Here is a 24660-nt window from a genome sequence, read left to right on the forward strand (position 1 = left end):
GCAGTAGACCTGGGCTTGACCCTCAGCTTCCTTCCAGCTCCGGATATCTTAACTGACACTACCCCACCAAGCCATCTGCTCACCTTAGAATGGAGACTACCTACGCTTTGTGGGGTACTGTGAAACTTAAATACACATGTGTAGAAATGGACAGAAGTGATAGAGACCCATGAAGGTAGTTATAAAACCCCACACCTCTATTACCTATCTTCCCTGCACACACTTACCCCCCTAACCGGTGATGTTGGAAAGCACCACTTTGAATTATCTCCAATTTTTCCTTTTCAAAAATCTCATCTGTCTCTATCAACCTTGAATGATAAAATACCTCTTCTAAGTGCCATTTAATTTTGTTGGAATTTTTCAAGTAATTCTATCTACAAGTTGGTAAACAGGATGCTTTAGCAATTGCATTGAGTTTTGTTAAGATCTTAGGTACCCCTCCTCGGTGCATAGAAACCTGTTCTAATGTTTCTTATGTGGTGTTATTACTTCCATTTTGGTATCCGTGAGGGCAGATTTTAATCCTGGGAAGGCAGGGCAACGTCAGTCTGCCTCACAGCTGTGTCTTCACCACGGAGCAGCATCAGGTAAACAGTTAGGTGTTGACTAAATGCTTTGAATAAGTTGATGGGGCCACCCAAACCACGTAAGTCTACCTGCTGCCCGAGAGCATCACCTCCATCCTGGTAACTTCATGAAGCCCATTAGTAACTCGTGACTTCAGAAGTGTTCAAACTGAAATATTAGGATTTCAGGCCCAAGATACTTTGATTTCATTCAGCCCTGCAGAAACTAGGTCTGGAGAGAGAAGCAAATGAAAAAAAGCCTTCAGTCTGGTTGTGTCTTTTTAAAAATTATAATGAAGGTGGCTTTTTCCCCTTCTCTATGCTCACAGTGAATATCTGTCAAAAACCAAACCTCTTCTAAGATCAACATCACATTTTATCTGAGAAATGCAATTGGTTACACTTCCATCGTAAAGAACTGAAATTTAGAACCAGCATCCATAGCGTCCATATATACACAGTATCTGTGCATCTTTGCTAGTTTAAAGTTCCATATGGTTTAACAATTTCCAGTCTCAACATGGGCAGTGATGAGCCAAAGGGAGGGCTTAATACAGGCGCATCCTTGATTTCCTTCCTTTTCAAATAACAGAAGCTAATTCAATCAATCCCATTTAGCAAATAATAAATTTATTAGGTGCCTACAAGTACAAAACACTGAAAGCTGTTGCAGGGGAGTATAAAGATGTGCAGGAAAAGAGCCCTGCCCTCAAAGAGCTTACAGTCTAGGCCATTGGTCACAATTAGTAAGTTGTGGCAGTATCACCCTAGGTCACGCAAGCAGAGTTCTTGCAAATGTTCACATCCTTTGAAACCTCCTCTTGTCAAATATGGTAGAAATCCTTTCGACAGGAAAGCCAAACAGTGGGAAAAAGACCTTTTGTGGAATGAATCGGTGACCTTGGCTTTGCTTGTGAGCATCTTTCTGTAGCTGGCGCTTGTTCTTGTAACTTTCTCAGCATCATTTCCTAGCGGCCTTCGGAGAGTATCTCCGTGCTTCCCGAACCTTCGCCAGGGTTTCCTGTTTGTTAGCGAGTGGCTCAGCTGCAGTTTGGCCTTGGAATGCTTTGCAGTCTGATTTTTCCTTCAGCGATTCTATGTTTTCACTTGGGTTGATGCTAGAATGACATGCCTTGCAGTCCATGGTTTTCAGGGCGGGCGAGAGATGCAGTCAGTACAAAGGAGAGCAGGCCAGACTTTTCCCTTAAACATTTAATAGTGCACTTATCGATTATATTCTGTACAGATACAGAGCACATTATAAACCTCTTCTTTTATTTATTTTTTTCTCTTAGACTGTATTCATGAAAAGTGTATTTACATTAGGAAAAAAAAAGCCTTGAGGTACAAAACCCAAAAGATTATCTGAGGTATAAATACAAGTATATTTTAAATAATAATCTTTATCATGCTTAATCTATGTTTGAAAGCACAGTGGACATGTGGACATGTGTCTTAATAGAATGGTATATACAACATATAATCTTACAAATCTGAAAGCCATTAAAATTGAATATACAAGTATATCTTCATGAGGAACACTGATATCCAAAATACTCAACTTGTAACACTCTGTTCCCGCCAATTCTTCAAAGAACCTTTGAAATAACACTGACAATGGTAACTAAATTCTTTTATAACAAAATAAAAATCCTTCTTACAACTCTCACTCATACATTATTCACTTTGATCCATACTAAATAAATTCACTAATACTGCCTCTTAAGTCAGTCTTTACCATTACAGTAAAACCTGAATAAAGACCACCCTTCCAAAAAACTGTGCTGTACTTGCCTTTTGTTTGGTGTTTTTTTTTACTATGATAACTATTTGCCAATACCACTAAAATATATTCCAACAGCATCATTATAAAGGAAAAGAAAATAAAGGGAAAACAAAGCAAAAACAAGGTCAAAACCTGAAAACCTATTTGTTTTTAAGGTCACTCCAATTAATAAAACTGTTCAGCTTTCAGAAATGCTGTTAATAACAATTTACAAACAACCTTTGTGGTTGCGTTAAATTAACAGGGATTTCCTTGACACATACATATTTCCTATGTTCCCATGCATAGTGTGTCTTAAAGAATTTCTGTTATAAATATAAAAATGTAAAGATTCGTGACAAGTAAAAACGTTTTGATGCTTGACTCAAGAGTAAAGGGTAGAGGGTTTAGTTTTGACATTTCAACTTTTTAGAAAAACCAAAGCAAAACTGCTTTAGAACTAGTAAGGAGTTGTTTTCATTCCTTAACTAATCTACTCTGGTGAAAAACAACGTCACTATTTGCAATCAGATCTAGAGATAAACTGTGTTTGAAATGGGTTATCAGAGTAAATTTACTACAATTATTTTTCAGGTAAAGAGTTTGAAAGAAGATTCTGTTTAATAACTCAGAAAAAAAATGGAGAAGGGTAGGCTGTCCAACTCCCCAAAATAATGGGGTTCTCTTTCTGGGTGGATCCATGGGTAGTCAGATATTCCAAGTTAAACTGAATCCGATGCACCAATATCTTTCTTGGAAGCGTCTCAGTGTGCCAGACACTGCATCCCACCTTATACATCTCTGCCATTCAACCAGCAACAAACAAACATACACACACTTCTCTGTGCAAACCTTTCTTTGCTCATCTCAGTGAGAAAACATGTCAAAGAGTACCAACTATTCCAGTGGATACACCAGTCCCTCAACACGTTGCAAATAAAATGACAAAGGTACACATACACCAATATCACAAGAGAACAAAGTATCTTCATTATCTTCTGCAATGTATTTATAGTTTTGCTTCTCAGAAGCAATTCGCATAAGAATACATTTTTTTTGCACAGTCTTATATATTCCAGTCAAGATCTATAACACAGACCTTCAATAAACAGGAAGCAGCTTTAAAAATGCATCAAATCGCTACAGTCAATGTGTACTTTTGTTTCAGGATTAGACGCAGAACCTTTTTTCCCCAAGGACTGGCAAGGGTTCTAGAAACAAACACCCAGACGGTGGACACAGTTGCTCTGCCTCCGTAATCACCTGGATTTGGTGTCTTTGGTGTCAGCGTTCTGGTTACAGAAAGAGTCTCGGATCTTTACAACTTCCGCCGCACACAAATGTCCAAAGGATTTCGTGTACCACTCTGGCATGTGGCCCCTAGGACAGAAAGGAAGAGCGGATGAATTCTTCAAGTTGGAAGGCCCAGAAACTAGCTGAAGGGCGTTTCAAACGTACGTCCATTTCCCGAGCAGCACATGTGAGTAAAGATCACCCTTAGTGTTCCAAGGGAACCCCCGGCACCTCTGCTGCACCCTGGGAACTGGAAGTTTGTCAGGAAGTGACATATTGAATCCAGATATTGAGTAAAACTGTTCAGGGAAAGCTCTGGCATACAGAACAGACACAGAGCACACGGATACTTGCAGAAGTCCTGAGGTGTAGAGATTTTAAATGAGAATTTATTTAACCCGAGAGCCACTCTGGAGAGAGCTTTCAGAGGGTCACTTTTTTTTTTTTTTTGGTCAGTAATGCTGAATTTCACTAATTTTCTGAAACGAATAACACACTCATCTATAGCAAAGAATACAGGGCTGCTTAATTACTACAGGGGCATATCACATTATTCAGACACCTTTGACTATAAAATGAGAAACATCTGCTTGCTAGTTCAGACTCTCATTTCCTGTGGCTTTACATTCATGGCAGAACCACAATGTGCACATTACTGCAGGGCCGTATTTTCTAAAGGATCAACATTGGGAAGCGGTATCCAAGGCCAGGAAACACGAAGGTGTTACGTGCTCAGCAGCACTCTTCACAGGGTATCTTGCCACAAGACACCACATGTATTCATTTAAACCATTCTTTGCATCACACAAAAAGTCTCAGTCTTCTTCATGACCCTCACCACGTCACAAAGTCAGGATGAGAACGTACCTTAGGTCAGCTCTGCACATGTAGGTGAGTTTGGACTTCCCCGACCCGCAGGGTTCGATCAGATACCTGGACAGGAGCACGTTGGCCCGCACCCCCACCACAGGAGCCCGGTCGTGATCCACAGAGGTGAGTAAGAGGGCGCAGGCCCCCTTGGGTAAATTAGTCCTCCACGTCCTACAGAGACAGAACCAGAAGGAAAACATAACATTTCCTGGAAGCCAGGTTGAAAATGCGGCCTTATTCTTAAGAGACGGCGGAGGGACAGGGTCGGCGGCGGCCCGGCCTTGTGCAGACGGCATCCGCTGGACTACTATGCAAGGACTCTGAGTGATAATTCCTTACGGAGCCCCGTCTCCAGCGGGGGCACGTGCCCGCACGGTCGGTGCTTTCAAAGAGAACCAATCTGAAGTGTGACCGAAAACTGCTTTTACATTTCACAACTGCATCAGAGCAGGAGCATCTAAATGAGTGTGACTCTGTTGGAAAAGTTCTGGACTAACGATGTGTCAATTCCTCAAAGATTTTTGGAATTCCTCTTTCAATAATGTTTCCAGAGAGTTAGGAATTAGATATAAATCAGCTTTAACCACAGCTCACTTGGAACCCAAATGTTATTTCCTGGCTTATGCATCCTTCACTATTTCTAACAAGAACATCAGTCTTAAAAGGGGCAAGCATCTGTCACCAATGAGCAGAGTCAATGGAACGCGCCTCTCTTTCGGAGTTTAATTCCAAAACAGTCTACACCATTTCAGGGATGAACCCACTATTGGAATAAAAGTAGAAACATTTTCCTTACTTGCAAGGGTTCAACACTTTTATGGAGACATACATTCTATTTTAAGTAATTTTACCATTAGACAATATTCAGTGATCTACAGGCTCATCCTTGCTGCAATAATCAATGAGGAAGATCTTACCTCAAAACAACGTAGTCACGAGCAGGATGGGGAGCCATACTGTTTTGGACATACTGGTATATTTCAGTTTGACTGTCCAGGATTTCAATCACTTTGGCATCCAATAGATCCACATCCCAGAGGTGCTGCTCTTTAAGTAGGCGCTTTAAGATGTCCTCCGGCATAGCAGGGACTTCGATGGTTGACCTCCAAAGTCTTAGAGGGGGTCCTTCGCTCACCTGATAAGAGTACACAATTTTCGGTGCTAAGACAATTCACATACCTAGGCTTTGAAGGCAGGTTGCTAGCTGGGTACATGGTGCTCTGTTTAGAAGCCAATAACCATCTATGGCTTTAACAGGCTGCCATCACTGAGAATATTCAAGGGTAGGCCAGAGTGAAGGGAACCACTGGTGTCACTTCAGGTCACAAGTGTTCCATCTGCCTTCCTGGGACCCATATTAGGGTCAACACCATGAAGGAGGGTCCGTGATTTGCACCCCTAAGCCTGCACCGCCCCCCAGGGGGCACTCAGGGTTTATTTCTTTTTAGGGTGGGAGAGACAGTATGAACAAATACCTGCCACGGGCGTGTCCTGCTAAGCCATACAGCATGCGCCTGCCCTCATAGGGCTTTCAGTCCCAACAAGTGCATTTCTCCCCCAAGTGCTGCCTGCTCGTTAAAGGCCCAACAGTAGAGTGGAATGCGCAAGGGGATTCTGACCAAATTATAGCAAAGTCAAAGCAGGCTATATTAAGACCCCAAAGCCCAATACCACTGGTAACACATTCCAGGGCTCTTGTGTGATCCTATGCCAGTCAGTGGCACTGCACGGACTGGCTGATTCCCCTGACAAGTGTTAGATGAGGGTTCCCATGGAGCCGGTTTCCACTTTTCCCTGGGGTATCCGAATGCCAGCCTGCCTAGCTCTACAAGAAAGGAAATGGGTGCCAGACCCCCATGGACAGCTATACTGGTAATGGGGTCTCAACTCTGATGAACCCCAGTCCTGATCCCTGGAACTCAACTGGCCGATGACAGGGAGATGACATACCTTCTTATAGGACAGCTCAGCCTGCTCAGATGTAGAGTAGCTGACCCAACCTTTAAACTTCTCTTTGACCTCCTTAAATAGATTGTCCATGCAGTCCTGGAGGAAGTGCTGGTAGTCAGCTGACTCGTCATTACAAAGGCGTCCTAATGCTTCCAGAGTGAGGGGTTTCAGCTCTTGTTCGGTGTAGGAATTGCGACATCGACTCATTTCCTCAGGAACCTGTGAGGGGCACGAGAGACCCAAAGGAGAGATTGGTCCACCTGTGTGCGTTCCCGTTGCCCATCAACGGAAGTGCCAGGGCAGAAACAATGGACTGGATCCTCACAGCGGTGGAGGCAGTCCGGTCCTGTTTCCAGCAGATGGAGGAAGTCCCCGCCCACCTCACCGGGTAGGACAAGGATGCAAACAATCTTCCTAAAAAAGGCATCTAAACAGCTTACGATTGTGTAAGGTATCTTTGAAAATCACAGTAGCAGAATAAGTGACTAAAATAGGGCTTACATTGATGAAGGCACATTTCTCAGATACAGAATTTATTTCATATCATTTGTTGCTTTTAGTGGATGTGGAAGTAGGCAATTTTATTACACGTACTAACTGCAATGAGCTTATATATAATGACATTCTTGGGTTGTGTATACAACCTCCAGCTGGGGAAATTATCTTTTGGTAAGATAAGAACAAGTATTGCACTTAAGATTTTGTTCCTATTCATATTATCCTTAACAAACAGCAAAATTTCCCAACTCCTTACCTGGAAAAGCTTCTTGCACTCAGCAATCATATGGGCCAGGCCTTGAGTGGCAGCCAGGTTTTCATTCAAATCTTTCTGATCTGGTTTGCCCAAACTTTGTTTTCTTTGCATTACCCTAGGCAGAAGAAATAGGAGGGGGAAGCTTCAAATATTTATATATTTAAAAATCAGTGTGTTTGTTGTGGAAATCTAAAGGAGAGAAATAAACCATTTCACTGGAGCTCATCTGTTATCAAAGGTTCAAGAGAGCTTTAGCCCTGGCTGGTGTGGCTCAGTGGATTTGAGTGCCGGCCTGTGAACCAAAAGATCACTGGTTCGATGCCCAGTCCGGGCACATGCTGGGGTTGTGGGCCAGGTTCCCAGCTGGGGGTGTGCGAGAGGCAATTAATTGATCGATGTCTCCCTTGCACATCAATGTTTCTCTCCCTCTCTTTCTCCTTCCCTTCCCTTCTCTCTAAAAATTAATAATACTTAAAAAAATTAAAACTAATATTATAAATTGTCTCCCATAAAACTTTAAAAAAGAAAAGAGAGCTTTACTTCAGTCATTAGAATTTTTCAGTTTTATCAACAACACACAAAAACTATGAAAGAGACTATTTTCAATGAAATCTAGGCTATTTAAAACGATCACTTTAAACAGATTCTTATTTAAATAGGGCAGCTTGTGGTGGGAGGCACTGGGGTAAACAGTGTCACTATTCTTCCCAGTTTAAATAAACAGGACCCCTTGCAAAGGTGAGGGGGAAATTCATTGTTTCCTAAAGGGCCTTCATCTTATCTGAGCTCTCTCCTCTGCTCATCCCTGTTCTCCATCCCATTGAAACTGGAATGTCTCATCAGCAGTCAGGACTAGTTGATATTTAAGCACCGCGTTCCTTTCAGAAGCAAAGCTACTTCACCTAGCACAACTAGGTCCCAAGCTCCTAGCTAAGAAATATTCGTCCAATTCCTCTGGAGCTGAAGGAACAGGATCAGCTGCATGGATCTGGCAGGTGGGGCCATCCAGTTAGTGACTCTCTTGTCACACATTGCACTATAAGGCCTTTATGTGAAATATTCACGTCAGTCAGAAGCTCCAACCGGCTCTGCCATTCGGACACCGGCCATCAACTTACTTAACTGACCTTCCCCGCAGTCCCACTCTCCTCTTATGTGAAACAGATACCACCGTTATCTTCACCTGCTACGACTGTTGTGAGGATCAAATGAGAATTTAATGAATGTCAAGGGTGCAGTCCCGTGCCAGCGACAGCAGAAGCACCGGTCAAACACCCGCCTTTGTTTTTTCCCCAGATTCTCCGACTTCTTCTACAGCCCCTCCCACCTCACAGACATCTAAGGAGAAACTCTGCAAGCCATCTGCTCAGACCAGGTGCTAACTTTGAGGCTCAACCGTCTCCTTTGTTCTTTCTAGACGCGGTGACTTCCTTTCAAGGAGCTTGGCTTTCCTGGCCACGCAGGAGCCAAGGCAGCGAAGCTCTCAGCCCCCATCCAGCTGTTCAGTGAATCTGTGTGACTTTGCTGGCAGTGGGCATGATGACAAGGTTACAGAGGACCCTGGGAACATGGGGGTGAGCAGCCTCCATGGTGAAGCATGGACCCTAATATCTCTCCTCTGTGACTACACTGCTCAAGAAGTCATACCCCGGGGCTAACAAAGGAGTGAGGAGGGCAGGAGAGGTACATGGGCTGTGAAGGAAGAAGGCCCAACCGCTCGTTGCCTAATTTAGGTATGAATCGCACGAGACCATGGGGACAGCCCACAAGGAGAGGGAGGCAGCCTCAGGCTGCCCAAGGACGCATGCGCGCGCATCTGTGCCTCGTACCTGGGCGAAGAATTCTCTCTCTTCAAGGTGTTGAGGTGGAAGAGGGAAGGCGCTAAGCACACGGCCAGGTTGGTTGGAGTCATCTGGTTCTCCTTCACAGCTGCTGTGACATCACTCAAGAAATAAAGGAGCGTCTGTAGCACCTCCCGGTTCTCGTCGGGCAGGAGCATAATGGCGGCCTTGATCGCCTGGAGGCGCTGGTCCTTGGGCACATCTGCACAACACCAGCATTTTCCCCGTCAGCACAGTGATTTTCCATGTGCATTGCAAGGAAATGTCCCAAAGCAAACACAGCAGCATCAAAGACCTCAGCCCAGTCCTGAACAAGCACTTGCAGAAAGTGTACTCGAGGTTAATATGGAAGAAATTAGGGTTGCGCCAGCGTCACTACCCTCAAGTATTTCCTGCCAGTAGAGGAGTTAAAATATTTTAAACACCCACAATGCCAATATACTCCTCAATCCACCTCAGAGTTCAACTCCAGATGAGGCCTGTTTGTTTAGTGTTCAGAACACCTTTTCTTTTCTAAGGACTTTTTAGAAATCCTTAATTTACCGTTCTCCATTACTGAAAATATTATACACTTATGCGTTTGTTCAGTTTCAAGGAAAAATCTTGTCTACGATATGCATAAGAGGGTAAAAACTGAGATTTCTTAGCATTTCTTACAGAACGTTGAGTATCTCCGGGGACTCTCATAATTTTAACTGATCTGCTCGTTCTCGGAAAGGGAAAGGGGAGCTGCTCAATTATTCAGTCAACTGAAACGACAGACGTAGTGGACTAGTGATTTCTCTAAGTTTTCGAAAGCCTACTGAGAGGCTCTTATAAAAAGACATGCTTGAGAACTCGACCCATAAACTAATACACATGTAGAAAATGCTGAACCCAAACCTCAGGTCTCCCTTTCCAGGCAAATCTTTCTTTTAAAAAGGCATGTGGTGGAAAAATCAAGTCACTCAAATGCAGCTCCATAGGACAAACTGATTAAACAGCTCCATGGTTACAATACATAACAAATACCTTGGTGGGGAAAATGTGACCTGTGTTTTCATAAAATCTGAAAGGATGAAACAAATAATGAAATAATCCAGACCAGCTCCATTTCTCATAAAATAAAGTCCAACGCGCCAGCTCAAGACAATTTGAGCGCGGAGAGAAGCTGCTTTCAAATTACACTGCTGTAATCCTACACTCAGCCAAGAAAAACACATGGCTGTAAAAGCTATAATCCTGATCTTGATCATTAATTTAGATAACTGTTTGCTTTAAGCTTTACTTAAAAGTAAGAAGGGCATGGGTATTGTTTTCCCAAGTATTTCTGGCAGAAGCTGAGATGAATAACAGAGAAAGATTATTTATTCATTTTACATCAAGACAAAACACTGAGACACCTGTGAAATTTTAAACATAACAGGTCCTGCTGGAGAGATGTGACGTGACTGAAATTTCCATAGATGAGGCAGAGAGATTTCTGTGCCTGCCCTTTTAGGCTTCTTAGAGAGCCCTGTTCTAGAAAGCAGGGAAAGGAGAATCTCTAGGATCAGAATGTAAAGATGGACCACTGCTTCAGTAATCAGAGAATGGTGACAAGGGAAATTTATTTTCGTGCTATTCCATAAATCTACAGAAACTTATTCCACAAATGAGGAGGCCGGGAATAAACTGATGACATATGTTTCCAAGCGGCCACCAGCTGGTCCCATCTTCCCACCTCCAACAGCGTCCAGATCAAAGAACACTTACATTGGTAGATCTGTAGGAAGGTTTCCGAGAGTTTGTTGGTCATTAGGGGCTCAGGCAGATCTCGAAAATACTGCTTCAACATGTCTGCCACGTCATAGGCAGACTGTCCCTCGTAGTTGACACAATCTATGGCACTTTCGTTCATCTGGCGTAGCGCCTGAATCCGGGATTTAACACCTGATTTTCTGAAGAGACCAACCTGTTGGAAGAAAAACATTAAGTGTCAAGGTGAAAACAACATCGTCACCGCAGAACTAGAAAAGGAAGCACACATCTGAGCTCCCGCGATTGAGCGGGACCTGCCGGCAGCGGCTCTCACCTGGTCCAGGCAATGGTTGCGGAGGTAGCGCATGGCTTGCTGAATGCTCTGGGGCAGGGGCTGACCTGTGCGCTGCACGTTGATGGTCAGAGGGACCCCGAACACATTCCGGTCCTTGTAGTCTGGAACCTTGATCCTCTTCATGAACTTGGGCACAGCCCTATTTAAAGAACATGGCGGGGAAGATGACATGTTTACTTCTCTGTCTGCCCTTGTCCATCTCCGAAGGTAAATCCCATGGGACCTGTGCTATGAAGGCAGCTATTTAAATTTAAATTAAAACTGGAAAATCAGTTCCTGAGTTGTATTAGTCACCTTTCAAGCACTCACTAGACATTTGTGGCCAATAGCTACCATATTCGACTGTGCAAATTTAGAACATTTCCACCACCCCAGACAGCCCCACTGGACAGTGTTATAGATCTCCTCAGAGCTGGGGCTGTGAGACCAGTCACATTTCCTCAGTTGGTGATTCTGATACTGTTAACCCTGAGAACTGGGTCTATATTCTTAAGGGAACTGACGGGCTTCCTTCAAAATGGCAGCATAGGAAGGAATAGAAGCAGAAAACAACAGGCGAGATCCTAACGAGATGCTTCACAACAGAGTTTGAAAACGAGCTCCCCTTTGTCATGAAAATGGACAAGGATCGTTTCTAAGTTCTTGATGAGGACCAAAGTGTTTGGGGTAAAAGGGATCAGGTAAGGCTGGATGACAAACAGCAAATACATGATGCTGGTCAAACATAGAACAACCAACTCCAGAGCTCCACAGTGCGACCAAGCTTATGACCTGAAGTCCAATAAATCCTCCAGCTGATGAGCCTGGAGAATATAACATCTTCAGGTGTCTAAAGACGACAGAATAGAACAAGGAGGGTTTTGTAGCTGGGCTCCTGCTCCCTGGGGTATTGAAACCAGGTCCAGCCCCAGCAGTATATGCAACAGCAGGAAACTACTGTCACTCATTTAACGCTGTCACGGTCTACAAACGACCTCTGTGAATGAGGTAAGAAAGGGCCAGGACCAACAGGAAAAGAATTTTGTGTCGAATTTCTCCCTATTCCGTGGGTCCCACAATGTGAGGCTTTTACATTTGGTTTTGACTCACTGGAAAAACTGACCAGAACTCAAAAAGCATTATGGACTTTCAGATTCTTGAGGGTTTGGTGGCAAGGGGGGTGGACAACTCCGAAATAAGAATGTAAAATATGCAGTTTTAAATAGCCAGCAGGGAAATATGACTCTCCGCACAAGAGGAACATAGCAGGAGACAGACCGCCATGACTTCTGAGGACTGCCCAACAGCCACGACGTGGTACTGTTTATAGCTCCAGGAAAGGTAAAACTAAAACGCAGGGCCAAATTTGTATTTCCATACAGTTAAGTATACGGTGTCATGGCTATAAGTGTGCATAATACTCGCTTTGTCGGAGGAGCAAAGCCCAGCAGCGGAATGTGCAAAGAACACATTACGATCTCCACCGAGAATCTGAAGCATGTGGGGATAAACCGGTCAATACTTATTTCTGTCATTCAGAACAAACAACTTCTGTATTTAGCAAGGCTCACATAATAACAGCCTTTGAACAGGAGGTGCTTTGATGCTGAAGTTAAACTCACTACGAGTCCTGGGGAGAGGGGAGCCCAGTTACGCTGTTCTGCTGGCTCTCCAGCCACTCTGGTTTGCTACAGAGTTCTGCTACTGAAATACTTGCTCCTCCATTTTTAGCAAAACAGTAGTTGTGCAGTTGGAGAATAAACACTCAGATTAGTGACAAGACTTAAGGATACCCAGCTGACACTGTGGAATGCGCTGGGATGTCAATCTAGAGACATTTCTGTTTTGCACTGATAGTAAAAAAATTAAGATAGGCACATATTAGGTCATACCCATGACCCACCCAGCTCAACAGTTATATACATCAAGGGCTGTATTTTTCTAAATAATTATGGACAGTACATCAGATAAATTTTATCTTCATGTGTATTTTATTCTATATCTTAGACTAGTGAATTTCTCAGATTAATCACCATGTTAAGAGTTTTTGTTGGAAAAAACATAACCTAAACCCTTTTTAGCACAGACTTTTGAGTGATGCTGTAAAGAGTCACATCAAAATGCTTTCTAAAAACATACACTAGAATTTTTAAAGCCATGTATTGTACACGAAGCATTTTAAAGTTTGTCTGATAACATCTTATGACCTTCACATTTTCCCTTCTTTCCAAAATATGGGGTCTATCCGGAAAAAGTCCAGCCACTGTTAATATAATGGGAACGGTTTGCGTGGCATCGATATAACCTGGCAGCCAAGGAGAGTGCACTGGAATGCGCCTGCATGAACAATGACGACCTCACTGTACTGGTCAGTGGGGGCAGCAGACCCACTGAGTGAACATCTGTACTGTGTGGTCATTGCATTCAATGACTGAGTCAAGCAACGAATCTGCATCAAATTTTGTCTTAAGCTTGAACATTCCTCCGAGGAAACTATTCAGATGCCTCAGAAGCCTTCAGCTACGGGCAGCTGGTGATTGGCAGTTTCATTGCGACAACCCCCCTCCCTTCCCGCCCCGTCATCCATCAGGTCTCATGCAGTTTGTTGGTGAAACATCAAATCACCTGGGTAACTCAGCCCCACTACAGCTCAGATTCAGTGCCCTGCAACTTCTGGCTTTTGCCAAAACTAAAATCACCTTTGAAGGGGAAGAGATTTCAGACCGTTGATGAGATTCAGGAAAATATGGTGGGGCAGCTGATGGCGATTGGGTGAACTGTGTGAGGTCCAACTTTGAAGGGAACTGAGGCGTCATTGCCCTGTGTACAGTGTTTCTTGTATTTTCTTCAGTAAATGTCTCTATTTTCCCTATGACATGGCTGGATGCCTTCTGGACAGACCTCATATGACCTGATACTGTACGTATATTTACCTATACTGGAGTATTCCTATCTCTGGGAAGGAGGCACCTGAACAAGCTGATGAAGAGTGATGCCTTCTCGTCCCATCAACTGACAATTTGTCACTCGGAGAGCTGAAAACTCATCAACCAATCCTGGCCTCAACAAGGCAAAGAATGGCTGCATTAGGATGGCACGCTAAAGATATTAAAAAGATAGGACTGTCATACACTCAGTGTAGGGACAGCCTCAGGAGCTGACCGAAAACACCTCCAGTTGCTGTTCACGGAGCGGTTCAAACTCTTACCAGCTGAAACCATGCTTATTGGAAGGTGTGTATTTCTCCAGCAGGGCAGTCAACTTCAGGAGTGAGTACTTCTGCAGCAGGTTCATCTGGGCCACCGACTGGCAGTTAATCTGCAGTGATACAGAGTTCAAGCTCGGCCGATGAGAGCTCTGGAAGCTGTGCCACCGCAACCTGTGCCTGCAAGACAAGAGCGGGGCAAAGTCAGGGAGTTCACGGCTTTTCGCAGGCAGCCGCGAGGTCAGCAGTGGGCTGCTCACTGGCATCTTATCTCAGGAACCAAGAGGACTCATGTTGAAAGTAACATAACGTTTACTATCTTAACCATGTTTTAAGAGTACAGTTCAGGGGCATTAAGTACATTTATGCTGTTGTACAGCCACCCACAGAACTTACTTCATATTCCCATTAAACAATATCCATTCTTTGGGGATGTTAGGATTTCCTGGTCTGCCTCTTTCTTAGGCATTTCCGTGGCTACGAATGCCAGACTTAAATGACCCCATTTCCCCTACGCAACACTCAGAAGCAGTCCTTTGCCGAGTACCCTGCCCCAACCAGGAGAGGGGACAAAAGCTCTTACCTGTTGGACCTTGTGAGGGAGGCCCCCACCCCAGAGTCCCTCCTCTCGGGGATGTCAGAGGGCTCTTCAGGTTCATTCAGCGAGTTGCCTGTGCTGTCCAGGTCGCTGGGGGTGGCTCGGTCGTTGTCCACATCCAGGTGTATCTGTTTGGGAGAGGACGGGCAAGGGGAGACCGAGTCCAGGGCTGAGTCCGAGTCTCCCTCATCTGAGAACTTCTCCGACCACTGGTTGACTATCCTCTGCATCCCATTCACGTGGTAGAGGATGTCGTCCAGCTCGGGGAAGATGTCCTCGTTCTCCAGGTCCGCCAGGTCACCTGAGCTGGAGTAGAGGATGGAGCCCGGCACGTTGTCATAGATACTCAGGCGGCTGCTCATGGAACTGGAGGAATTGCGTCTCTTAAGCTCCTTGGGGCTGTCGCCGCTGTTTTCCCTCCTCAAGCTGATGTGGCCGGGGCCGTGGAAGCTTCCAGTCCTCCAGTTCACAGAGCTGTTGTTCCCTGAGGGAGAGAAATTCCCATTGGAGAGGGCCTTGGGGAAAGTGCCAGGCTTGTGATCCTCCGGGATGTAGAACACTGTGTCCTCTGGGTAGCTCCCGCGGTTTCTGAAGTTCTGCTCCACAACGTTGTTGAATGTCGACTGACTGAAGGGGTCGAAGCCCTCCAAGTACATGCCCACCCGCTTGTTGCAGGCGCTGAGGCTCCGGGTTCTGGTGACGGGGCTGGGCGTGCTGACGGCGCTGCTGGTCTCAGACTGGCTGCTGCTGCTGCTGGTCTGCGTGGAGTTGGAAACGCTCCTCTTTCGTACCAGGGGGACGTTGATGTGGTTGCCGTTGAGGGCGGAGATCTCCACGCAGTTCAGCTGCTTCAGCTTCTCCTCATCCATGCCCTCCTGCAGAATGGGCCCGCTGATGATCAGCCCCAGCTTGGAGGGCGCCTTGTGCTTGCCGTGGTGGGAGCCCCTGAGCTTTAAGCTCTCCATGCGTTTCAGCAGACTGCGCGTCTTGGACTTGGCACTTTTCTCGTGGCCTTTCATGCTGAAGCTGAAGCTGGACAGTTCCTTGGGAGAGGGCAGGCTGCAGAAAGAGTCGTCATTGCCTACGAAGTTGACGGAGGAGGAGCAGACGCTAATGACGGAGTTAGTCCGGGGTGTCGCGGCGTCCCCGCCGTGGGGCACGTGGGTGGGGAGGCTGCTGGTGCTGCTGAGGCTGCGGACAGAAGCCACCTCCGGGGGCTCGCTGAGGTCCGTCAGCATGCTTTCATGGCTCGGGGCGTTCTTCAGGTGGGGGTCCTCTGGGGACCCAGGGACTGGGTCCTGCTTTGGAGAAAAGACGTCGAACTCCTCTAGCCGGGACCACCTCTTGCTGTCCCTCTGGAAAGTCCACTTGCCGCTTATTGCACAAGGCTCATCCTCATCCGAATCCTCACTCTGAAAAGACAGAAGAGAGCCATGTCTTCCCGGGACAGGCAAACAGCAGGGAGCATGCCATGTGCTGAGGCCGCGGGGTCCAGGGGGCAGGCAGCTTATAAGATACCATCAGGGTCGAGCCTCCCCACCCCCCGGCCCCGTATCTTTATTTTAATCATAAAAAAAAATAAATAACAACTATGTATGTGAAGAGCGTAACAGGAAAAAGCCTGACTAAGTGTTTCGAGCTAAACAGGAGTTATTTTATGGAAACTCTGGGATCTATATAGGCTGGTCTTTATTTGCTCCCAGAGGAAACCGTAGAGATCTGTGAAAATTCCAAGCATGCAAAATATTCTGAACTGGAGGCAGGAGCGGGTAGGACTCCCTCTACTCAGCCTCCAATTTTGCCGTCTGTTGATAGGGTGTGTTTATATTCCCTTTGGCTATTAAAAAGGTCGTTTTCAAACACTAAGGAGAGTGGTAGCTGCAGTCTCCAGCAACCCTAAGTGTTCACAAGCTCTCCCAACAGCCTGACAGAGACGCCAAGCAAGGCCGGCCGTCGCATCTCTTCAGTCCAATACCTTTCCCTCTCTTACCTGCTCTTTTCCGTTCCTTCCCCCGCCAGACATGAGGTGTAGCGCTAAAGCCACAAGTGTCCTGTGAAGCTTCAGCCTCAGACCCCTCCAGGCAATCCAACAAGGCTTCACAAGTACCCAGTCCTGACAACGTGCAGCATTCACAAACTCTAGGCAACATCTTGCTGAATCTGCAGGATTTACCGGCAGGACTCGGGGTTTTGCTGTAACACAAGCTATTGCATCTGAGCCTTTTGGATGGAATGCCAGAAGGCATGCATGATTCAGTATGATGTATGTCTTTCCCACCGGTGTGGGAAATACCACATGGCCCACGTTTCACAGGACAATGAGTCAAGAGCATTAAACCCTGACTTGTAGCCTCGTCTCCACAGCTCAGTGGGTATTGAGGTTCCAGTTCATTTGTTTAAAAGGTTTAACTCCCCCAAGAAGGCAACTTGTTGCAGGTCAGGGACTCTAGGATAATTAAAACCTGTGCTCTGAACAGTCAGAAGTATGTCCTTTGACCGAACTTATTCCTGTTTACTCTAATTTGTGACACTCACTCCCAGTACTACGCCCACCTCTTCTCCTAAGATCTCATGAAACATCCTCACATTTCACACACAGAAGAAAATACCTTCTGATTCAGTCACATGTCACCACGTGACTAGCATGTGTGGGATTTCCTGCCCGCCTTCTCTCCCAATTCCTTCCCTCCCTTCATGCAAATCTCTGCAGCTTTGAAACATACTTATTGTCACATATGGGAGCTAGCTACAATTCCTGCAGGGAGCCGTTGCAAAGCCTACTACAGAACCTTAGGCCCCATCTCTTTACCATGGAGTAGGCATTGAGTTAAGGGGGCAAAATAGGTGATTTGTTTACATCAAAGCCAACAGGAAAACTCAGATATAGAGAAGAGACGGGTGGTTGCCAGAGGTGGGGGAGGTTGGGCGAAATGGGCGAACAGGGTAGTAAGCTCTGGGGATGCAGTGTACAGCATGGTGACTATAGTTAATAATCTTGTGTTAGACATTTGAAAGTTGCTGAAAGGGTAGATCTCGAAGTTCTCATCAAAAGAAACAAAATTTCCAACTGTGTGTGATGACGGATATTTAACTAGACTTACAAGGGGGAAGCTAAAAAACCCAGAATGTATTTAAAAAAAAATTGTGTCTTTATTCTTACATGTTTCAACTTCAGTCACTTTCAAAGTACTCTCCATTTGATGCAATACTGAAACCAGTTTTTAAGCTCATCTATTTTGAAGTCTTTTAGTACTTCTGCTGTTTTTTATTTCATACCTTCCACATCAGCAAAATGTTTCCCTTAGAGGACTTTTGTCATCAGGGGAAACAAAAAAAGCCCCATCTAAGGGCAAGATGGGGTGAATAGGGAGGGTGGGGCATGGGGGCCATGCCATTTTTATTCAAAAACTGAACACAGCATGGTGGGCAGGTGTGCTCATAAATCACCCATCAGGAAATGGGCAAACGCGTTCAAAGAGTTTTAAAAAAAATTCACTGAGGCTGAACGCAGCCTCTCACAACAACAGCAGCTGGCGCACTGATACAGATGGGTTCCTAGAATACTCACTTAGTGGGGGAAGCCTGTTCTACAAGGGGCCCACCCTCCAGAAGATAATTCCATTTTTGGGGGGTGGTCCCCCCTCATATTGTGAGGATCATTTTGCAATATATACAAACATCCAATCACTAAATTGTGCACCTGAAACTGATATAGTGTTATATGTCAATTATATCCAATTAAAAAATACAGTAGGAAAAACAATTTATTAGCTGGCTGCAGCTATTGGTTTCAACTACACAAGGCTACACCGTCTTTGGTAAACTCGACTGATTTATAACATTAAAAATGTCTATTTTTGGAGAACAAGGAAGTAAAAGTTTGAAAATAAAACCCTATTACAAAACACATCATTGAGTTCCTGGTCAGTCCCCTTCCTCCCATCCTAGTATACGTTTTATATACTCACTCTCTTCCGATGAGGACTGATTTCCAGTTTCATCACCGCACATTTGTTTAAAGTATTTAGACGCCTATGTAGCAAAGAAATAACATTAGCAAAAACAGGACAGTGCTGATGGGTGGGTAAATATTTTTTTCCAAACATGTTTAATGAGTTTCTTTAAATTCATTAATATCTATAATTTAGAAGAGTATTAGGAACTTCTTTAAAAAGTAAGGAGCTTAAAAATACCTCTATTTCTTAACTTTTTTCATTTTAATTTTATTTTACCATTGCATAGTAAAATAGCACACTGCTGTATATGGTATTGGGTTGGACAAAATGTTTTTTTTTCCATAAAATGGCTCTAGTAGCTCTTAGTTGTCTTTAAATTTATTTGTAACAATTTTGTTAGGCTGTATTGTGATAGCTGCCATATCAGCATGCATTTTTTAAAAAAGTTATCAAAATTGGTGAATTTTTGTGCAGCCATTTTCATATTGAGGGTAGAAGAAAATACTCAATGTTTCTGGTACATTATTGTTTCAAGAAAGGTGAAAATGCAACTGAAATGCAGGAAAAACAAATAAACAAAAAGATTTGTGCAGCATATGGAGAAGGTGCTACGACGGACCAAAGGTGTCAGAAGTGGTTTGTGAAGTTTCATGCTGGAGATTTCTTGCTGGATGATGCTCCATGGTCAGGTAGACGAGTCGAAGTTGATAGTGATAAAATTGAGACATTAATTGAGAACAATTAATGTGACAGCCAACATACTCAACATATCCAAATCAATAAAGTTATTGGTGAAAATGAAAAACGTGTCTTTTATTTTAAGGAAAAAACCACCTGGACTTTTTGGCCAACCCAATACTATCTAGTGCCTCTTGTGCACAGAACAAACACCCCTTAAGCCCTGAGGTAGTGCCACATGGTGCCAAGAAATAAATGCCAGCAATGTCTGCTTTCATAGAAACAGTAACAGCAACAAGGAGCCAGGCAGGTTGTTGGTAAAATAAACACTGTGTTCTATCTCAAGTCAAAATTCACATATAAAAATAAAACAATTTTACTTATCTCCAACAAATAACAATCTCAGACAACCTGTTAAAAAATTTAGTGAGTTCTTATACCAAAGAAGTAAGAGTCCTCTTTAAGATCTTATTCTTTTCACAACTTCCTGTTTTAATACAGAATAATGTTTGTAACAGTGATAGCAATAGTGCAATTGATTACTAAAAAACTTGTATACTGAAGCTTCAAAGATCAAAATCTTACAGAGTTCAAAAACAAGCACTTGGATCAGATTCTTCTTTGGAACAGGAGTCATATTGTTACTCTGAATGTTAGTTTAAACTTAGGTATATAACTTAGTTCCAATGAAAATGAAACACTTAAAAGAAAAAACCCCTCACTGATAAACAGGTAATGAAATAGCTACAGAAAGAAAGCCTTTACATATGGAAGAACAGCTGATATACAAAAGTGGGAAGGATCGCCCATCAGGCCCCAATTCTAACATCTTCCAGATGGTAATCACTTGTCTCCCTCAAATGAACCTTTCTCCCTCTCTTTCTCCCTCCCTTTCCCTCTAAAAATGAATAAATACAATCTCTTAAAAAAAAAAGAACGAATCTGCAGTTTTCCATCATCAGTCTTCCAGTTTTTCCTACAATTGCAATTCTTCTGTTTTCATAGAATAAGAGCATTTAATTCACATGAATTCAAACCATGAGACCTCTTCAAGGCTTTCCGTTTCTAGTCCTGCTCTTGCAACTTGTTTAACAATTCTGACACGCAGGAGGATAGAAAGTATTTTTGCCTGCTGATAAGTCTGCCTTTGATTTCACAGATTATGTGGTAGCCTGTTTAAAGAATAAACAAAGATAAGCCAGAGCACCTATGATCAGGAAAATTCTCTCTGTTCATAGGAAGGGAAAGAAAACAAGTAACTAAGAAAAAGTCTACAGACTTTCAAGTGAGTGGATATAAGGTCCCTCTCCAGGAGGCATCCTGACTTAAAGGACTTAGACCCAGTGTTTTAGTTCTCAGACGTTTTCAAGATTTAAAGAATCGCACTAGTTACAGCTAGTCCTAGGTCTGGGTTTCATTAATCACACCTGTAACCATATACCACTTGCCTTCATTTGGGCTTTAATGGTTGAGTGGTGTTTATAACCCAGTTTACTGGGCATGGAGGCCTTTGGGGGTGCCAGAGGGGCTTACTTCACAAACTCTAGGTTTGAGTCAAACAAAAAAGACCCAGGAGGCCAATTTTATAAAGGTCAACATTATCTTTTTCTGTTGGCAGTGCCAAACTAATAGCCTTTCAATTCTGAAGCCCAGAAATTCTTCCCTGGGGTTTGTGTGGGACTCATCCGTCCCCTAGGACCTCCAAGCATGCCCACTGGTGGGACCGTACCTCTTAGAGATAATGGCTCCAGCGGCACCAGACGGGGGCTCGTTCTGGGTCAGGCACTATGCCTGTCCCTCATCTGTATTGTTTCGCCTCGGTCCTCACAACAACCCTAAGGTACAGATAGTACCACTGAGCTGCTTTTTATAGATGACGAAACGGGGGCCTAGAGGCCACACGGCTTGTCCAAGGCCACATGACTGAAATATGGTGGCTCTGGCACTCAAAAACAGTATCTTCTTCATTCCTTTCTAAAATAAATGTTAACCATGATAATAAATGGGAGCAGCTAATATCCTAAGTACGAGTCCTCAAATGAGTTGCAGAACACTGATATCACACCATCGGCCCAGGAGCAGGTCGTTCCCACCCCCGGGCCCTCACAGGGCTCAGCTCTGCCGGAATGTGTCAGTCTTATCTGCTGGGCAACTTGTACCCTGCTCTGAAGGGGGAGGGAATTGAGGGGTGGGCCATCAAAGGTTCAAGAGCTTTAGTGCAGGGAGCTTCAAGCACCCTGATAAAGGCATAACAGGCGGGCTTCTGGGCCTCCTGCTCCAAAAGAAAACAGGGAGAAAAGTACAAGAGAAGAGTGAGAAAAGAAAAAGAGACAATTTTCCAAGACCTGACAAATAAAAGTTCTTCCCACTCTTAAAGACAACGTTTTGGAACGAGTGCAATTACTTTAAAAAACTACTTGCTTCCCTCTTAACAGACCAGAAATAGGAACAAAGTTAAAATCTACTAGATGGCAGGCTGCTTTGCACAGCTTATGCATTTCAAGGGCTGTTTCAGAACAAAGTGCAGACTGAATATTATAGTATGAGTATCTACTTATCACTGTATGATTGTCACCTTATTTATGCAATTCTTTGGAGTATTTACAGGAGGAGTCAGTTTTAACTCCAAAGGAAAACAACAATATGGAGTACTTTTCAGAAGCTATAGAGAGACAAAGAACTTTTCACAACAGGTATTCTAATAGCAGGTCACAATTTGCATACTGTCTGCATGTGTTTCAAGACAGGCGACTCACTCTCCCGGTATTAATGCTGAATGTGACTCTTATAATCTTGGCTTTATCATCGGGATTGGATCAGACAGCAAAGCTAACAAGACTGGGACAAAAGCCAATCTCTCCAAGGAAACCGATACATAAATCCCTTACCAGTATGAGTGCAAGAATGTCGGTTAGCACTCCAAATCCAAAAAACAGAGTAGTTCCATAATTATAATTTTTGGTCATGACCAAACTTTATATTTAAGAGAGAATCCTCATCATTCTCAAGAAAACTGTAAGTCTCAAGTTTTCTGCCCTAACTAGATTATGTTAAGAAATCAGCTCCTACCTGATTTTTGACCAAAGGAGCTATAAGATCTACAAATGTTGTTAAGTGTACAAATGTTTATAACCTTTAAACAGAGCACTAGTGTGCACATGGGAGCACTTGTAACACCTGGGTTGTGGGGGGGTGTGTGTGCGTGTGTGTTGGGAAGGTGGTGGCAGGAAAGGAAAATTGTGTAAGAATGATCTTATTTAAAGTAAATTTTAAAATGCTTTATTCAAAGTAAAATATTAAATATTTTATTAAAGCAAAACTTTAGGTTTCTTTGAGAGTTTCTGTAATGATATTAGTATCTGTATTTAAAATCAACTACTCAAAATAGTGCAACAAGGTAAAATTTCAAACCACACTCCAGATTCATGGCTTGGCCCCTGAATTCCGAGGGCTGAGAACGACAGGGGAGAGGCTGGCAGCAACTGGGAGGAACACAACCCCATCAGCAGAACAACCAGCGTCTCCAACGCCGCGCCGGACGGCTCAGAACCTGGAGCGCATTTCAAAGGTGCTCGAACTGCCCTGTGCGTGGCTCCCACCGTTTTTCCCTGGAGTATCTGCGTAGGCCTCTCAGTAAGAGTCATTTTCCATGAAAAGTCTATTTATGTGAACATGTGAACAAGAGCCGTTGGGTTTTCCATGACAAACAAGTTGATGACTGTTATTGTGAATTCTGAAGGTATAAATATAAGTAAGTAAATATATAGGTATATATAGATATTTTCCTTTTTTAAAGAAAACCCAATCTCCAGCCCTTCCCCACATGCTCCATTCTGGGCGTGAGGTTTATAGCCCTTTGATAGGGGCCATGGCATTCCCTTGCCGCATGTCGCCTGAGATGTTATTCTGTGCCGAGAGAAAACCGGAGCCCGGTCAGGATATGCTGCTGAATCCAAGCACAGATCAAGTGGTAGCTGTTTTTAGGCTTTTCACAAAGTACCTAGGAACACAGCTTTTGCCATTTAAAGCCAGGTAAGGTTCTCCACGGTGAGGAGCACCGGTGGAAATCAAAAAGTAGAGAGCATGCCCCACCCCTCAGAGCTGGGAAACGAAACTTCAAATTAAAGTTTCTTTAAAAAAAGTATTTGAGAATCTAATCATGACCCTTTGGGCTGCAATGCTGCAGTGGTATTTCCTATGACCTAGGAATTCCTAAGCTGTTGCTACTGGTCAGGGGCCCAATCACTAAGTGGCTTGAAACGTATGAAATGGATAATGTGACGCAATGGGTAAATATTTCCTAGGATACGTCGCAGGACTGGCCTCATTTCTCTGTGTTATCACCAATGATGAATCGAAAATAAATTAATTCTGCCGCACAGCTAAGCATTGAAACATTTGAAAAATGTCTGCAGTTCATATCCCAGATGCTGCCTCCTTCCTTCCTCAACTGCACGAGTTTTTCATTCCAGAGGACATAGTTCTGATATTACACACTACGGCGTGGGCCTTGGAACTGGGCTCCTTTTAGAAAATGTGCACAAATGCCCGATGTTTCTGAGCACTCGTTGACTTGGGTCTGAAAAGCGACAGTGTTTCTGTGGCTCATAGGGCGTTTTTTTCTTTCTTAAACCAAGAGAAGTAGTCTATTCCATCATCCATTCTAAACATGCTACGTATCTTTTCCTAAACCCACTGCATAAGTTAGCTATCTCAGAAACCATTGTACTACCTAAGGCGAAAGAAATAGTACTTTCACAGAGATGCTACTGCTTTCTTTGCCAACAAAGTAGAAATAAATGCTGGGTATGTTCTTCTAGCTTAGTTGTGTTTTTCCAAGTTAAATACTGAAATTAAAAGGAAATTCATTTTAACTTTACAGTCAAATCAGCATGTGAATTTTGTCTATGAATAAATTTTTTCCAGAGTCCAGCTTTATGGTCTATGGGTTTTATGGTTTTAAGAAAAATGACAAAGGGTGAATTACTTAAAATGAACGAAATGCCATGAAGTTTGGAAGGATTATCAGGATCCCGTCATTGTCTGCTACGTATTTTATTACTTTTGCTCCGATAAAGCCCAGCCCAGAGATCCACCAGCTCAATGAGCAAGGATGTCTGACAGTTTT

The 24660-nt window shown here is 43.8% G+C and overlaps 1 protein-coding gene across 4 annotated transcripts in view; it reads right to left on the minus strand.

Moving 5' to 3' along the window:
* Positions 1 to 1184: 1184 nt before the first annotated feature.
* The window catches only part of DLC1 (DLC1 Rho GTPase activating protein), a 183927-nt gene continuing 160451 nt past the window's right edge, over positions 1185 to 24660 (minus strand). For all 4 annotated transcript variants that reach the window (XM_054566098.1, XM_054566096.1, XM_054566097.1 and 1 more), the window contains exons 4-14: positions 18867 to 18930; positions 14884 to 16310; positions 14304 to 14480; positions 11096 to 11255; positions 10777 to 10975; positions 9031 to 9244; positions 7202 to 7316; positions 6448 to 6666; positions 5415 to 5632; positions 4495 to 4668; positions 1185 to 3714 (exon numbers count right to left, since the gene is read on the minus strand). In XM_054566098.1, coding sequence (XP_054422073.1) covers positions 3594 to 3714; positions 4495 to 4668; positions 5415 to 5632; positions 6448 to 6666; positions 7202 to 7316; positions 9031 to 9244; positions 10777 to 10975; positions 11096 to 11255; positions 14304 to 14480; positions 14884 to 16310; positions 18867 to 18899 — 3057 coding nt within the window. In that variant the 5' untranslated portion in view covers positions 18900 to 18930 and the 3' untranslated portion in view covers positions 1185 to 3593. The remainder of the gene's footprint in view (positions 3715 to 4494; positions 4669 to 5414; positions 5633 to 6447; positions 6667 to 7201; positions 7317 to 9030; positions 9245 to 10776; positions 10976 to 11095; positions 11256 to 14303; positions 14481 to 14883; positions 16311 to 18866; positions 18931 to 24660) is intronic.

The sequence above is a fragment of the Pteronotus mesoamericanus genome, unplaced genomic scaffold, assembly GCF_021234165.1.
Source record: "Pteronotus mesoamericanus isolate MK-2021 breed Mesoamerican mustached bat unplaced genomic scaffold, CSHL_Meso_final contig_169, whole genome shotgun sequence".
Taxonomy (NCBI): domain Eukaryota; kingdom Metazoa; phylum Chordata; class Mammalia; order Chiroptera; family Mormoopidae; genus Pteronotus; species Pteronotus mesoamericanus.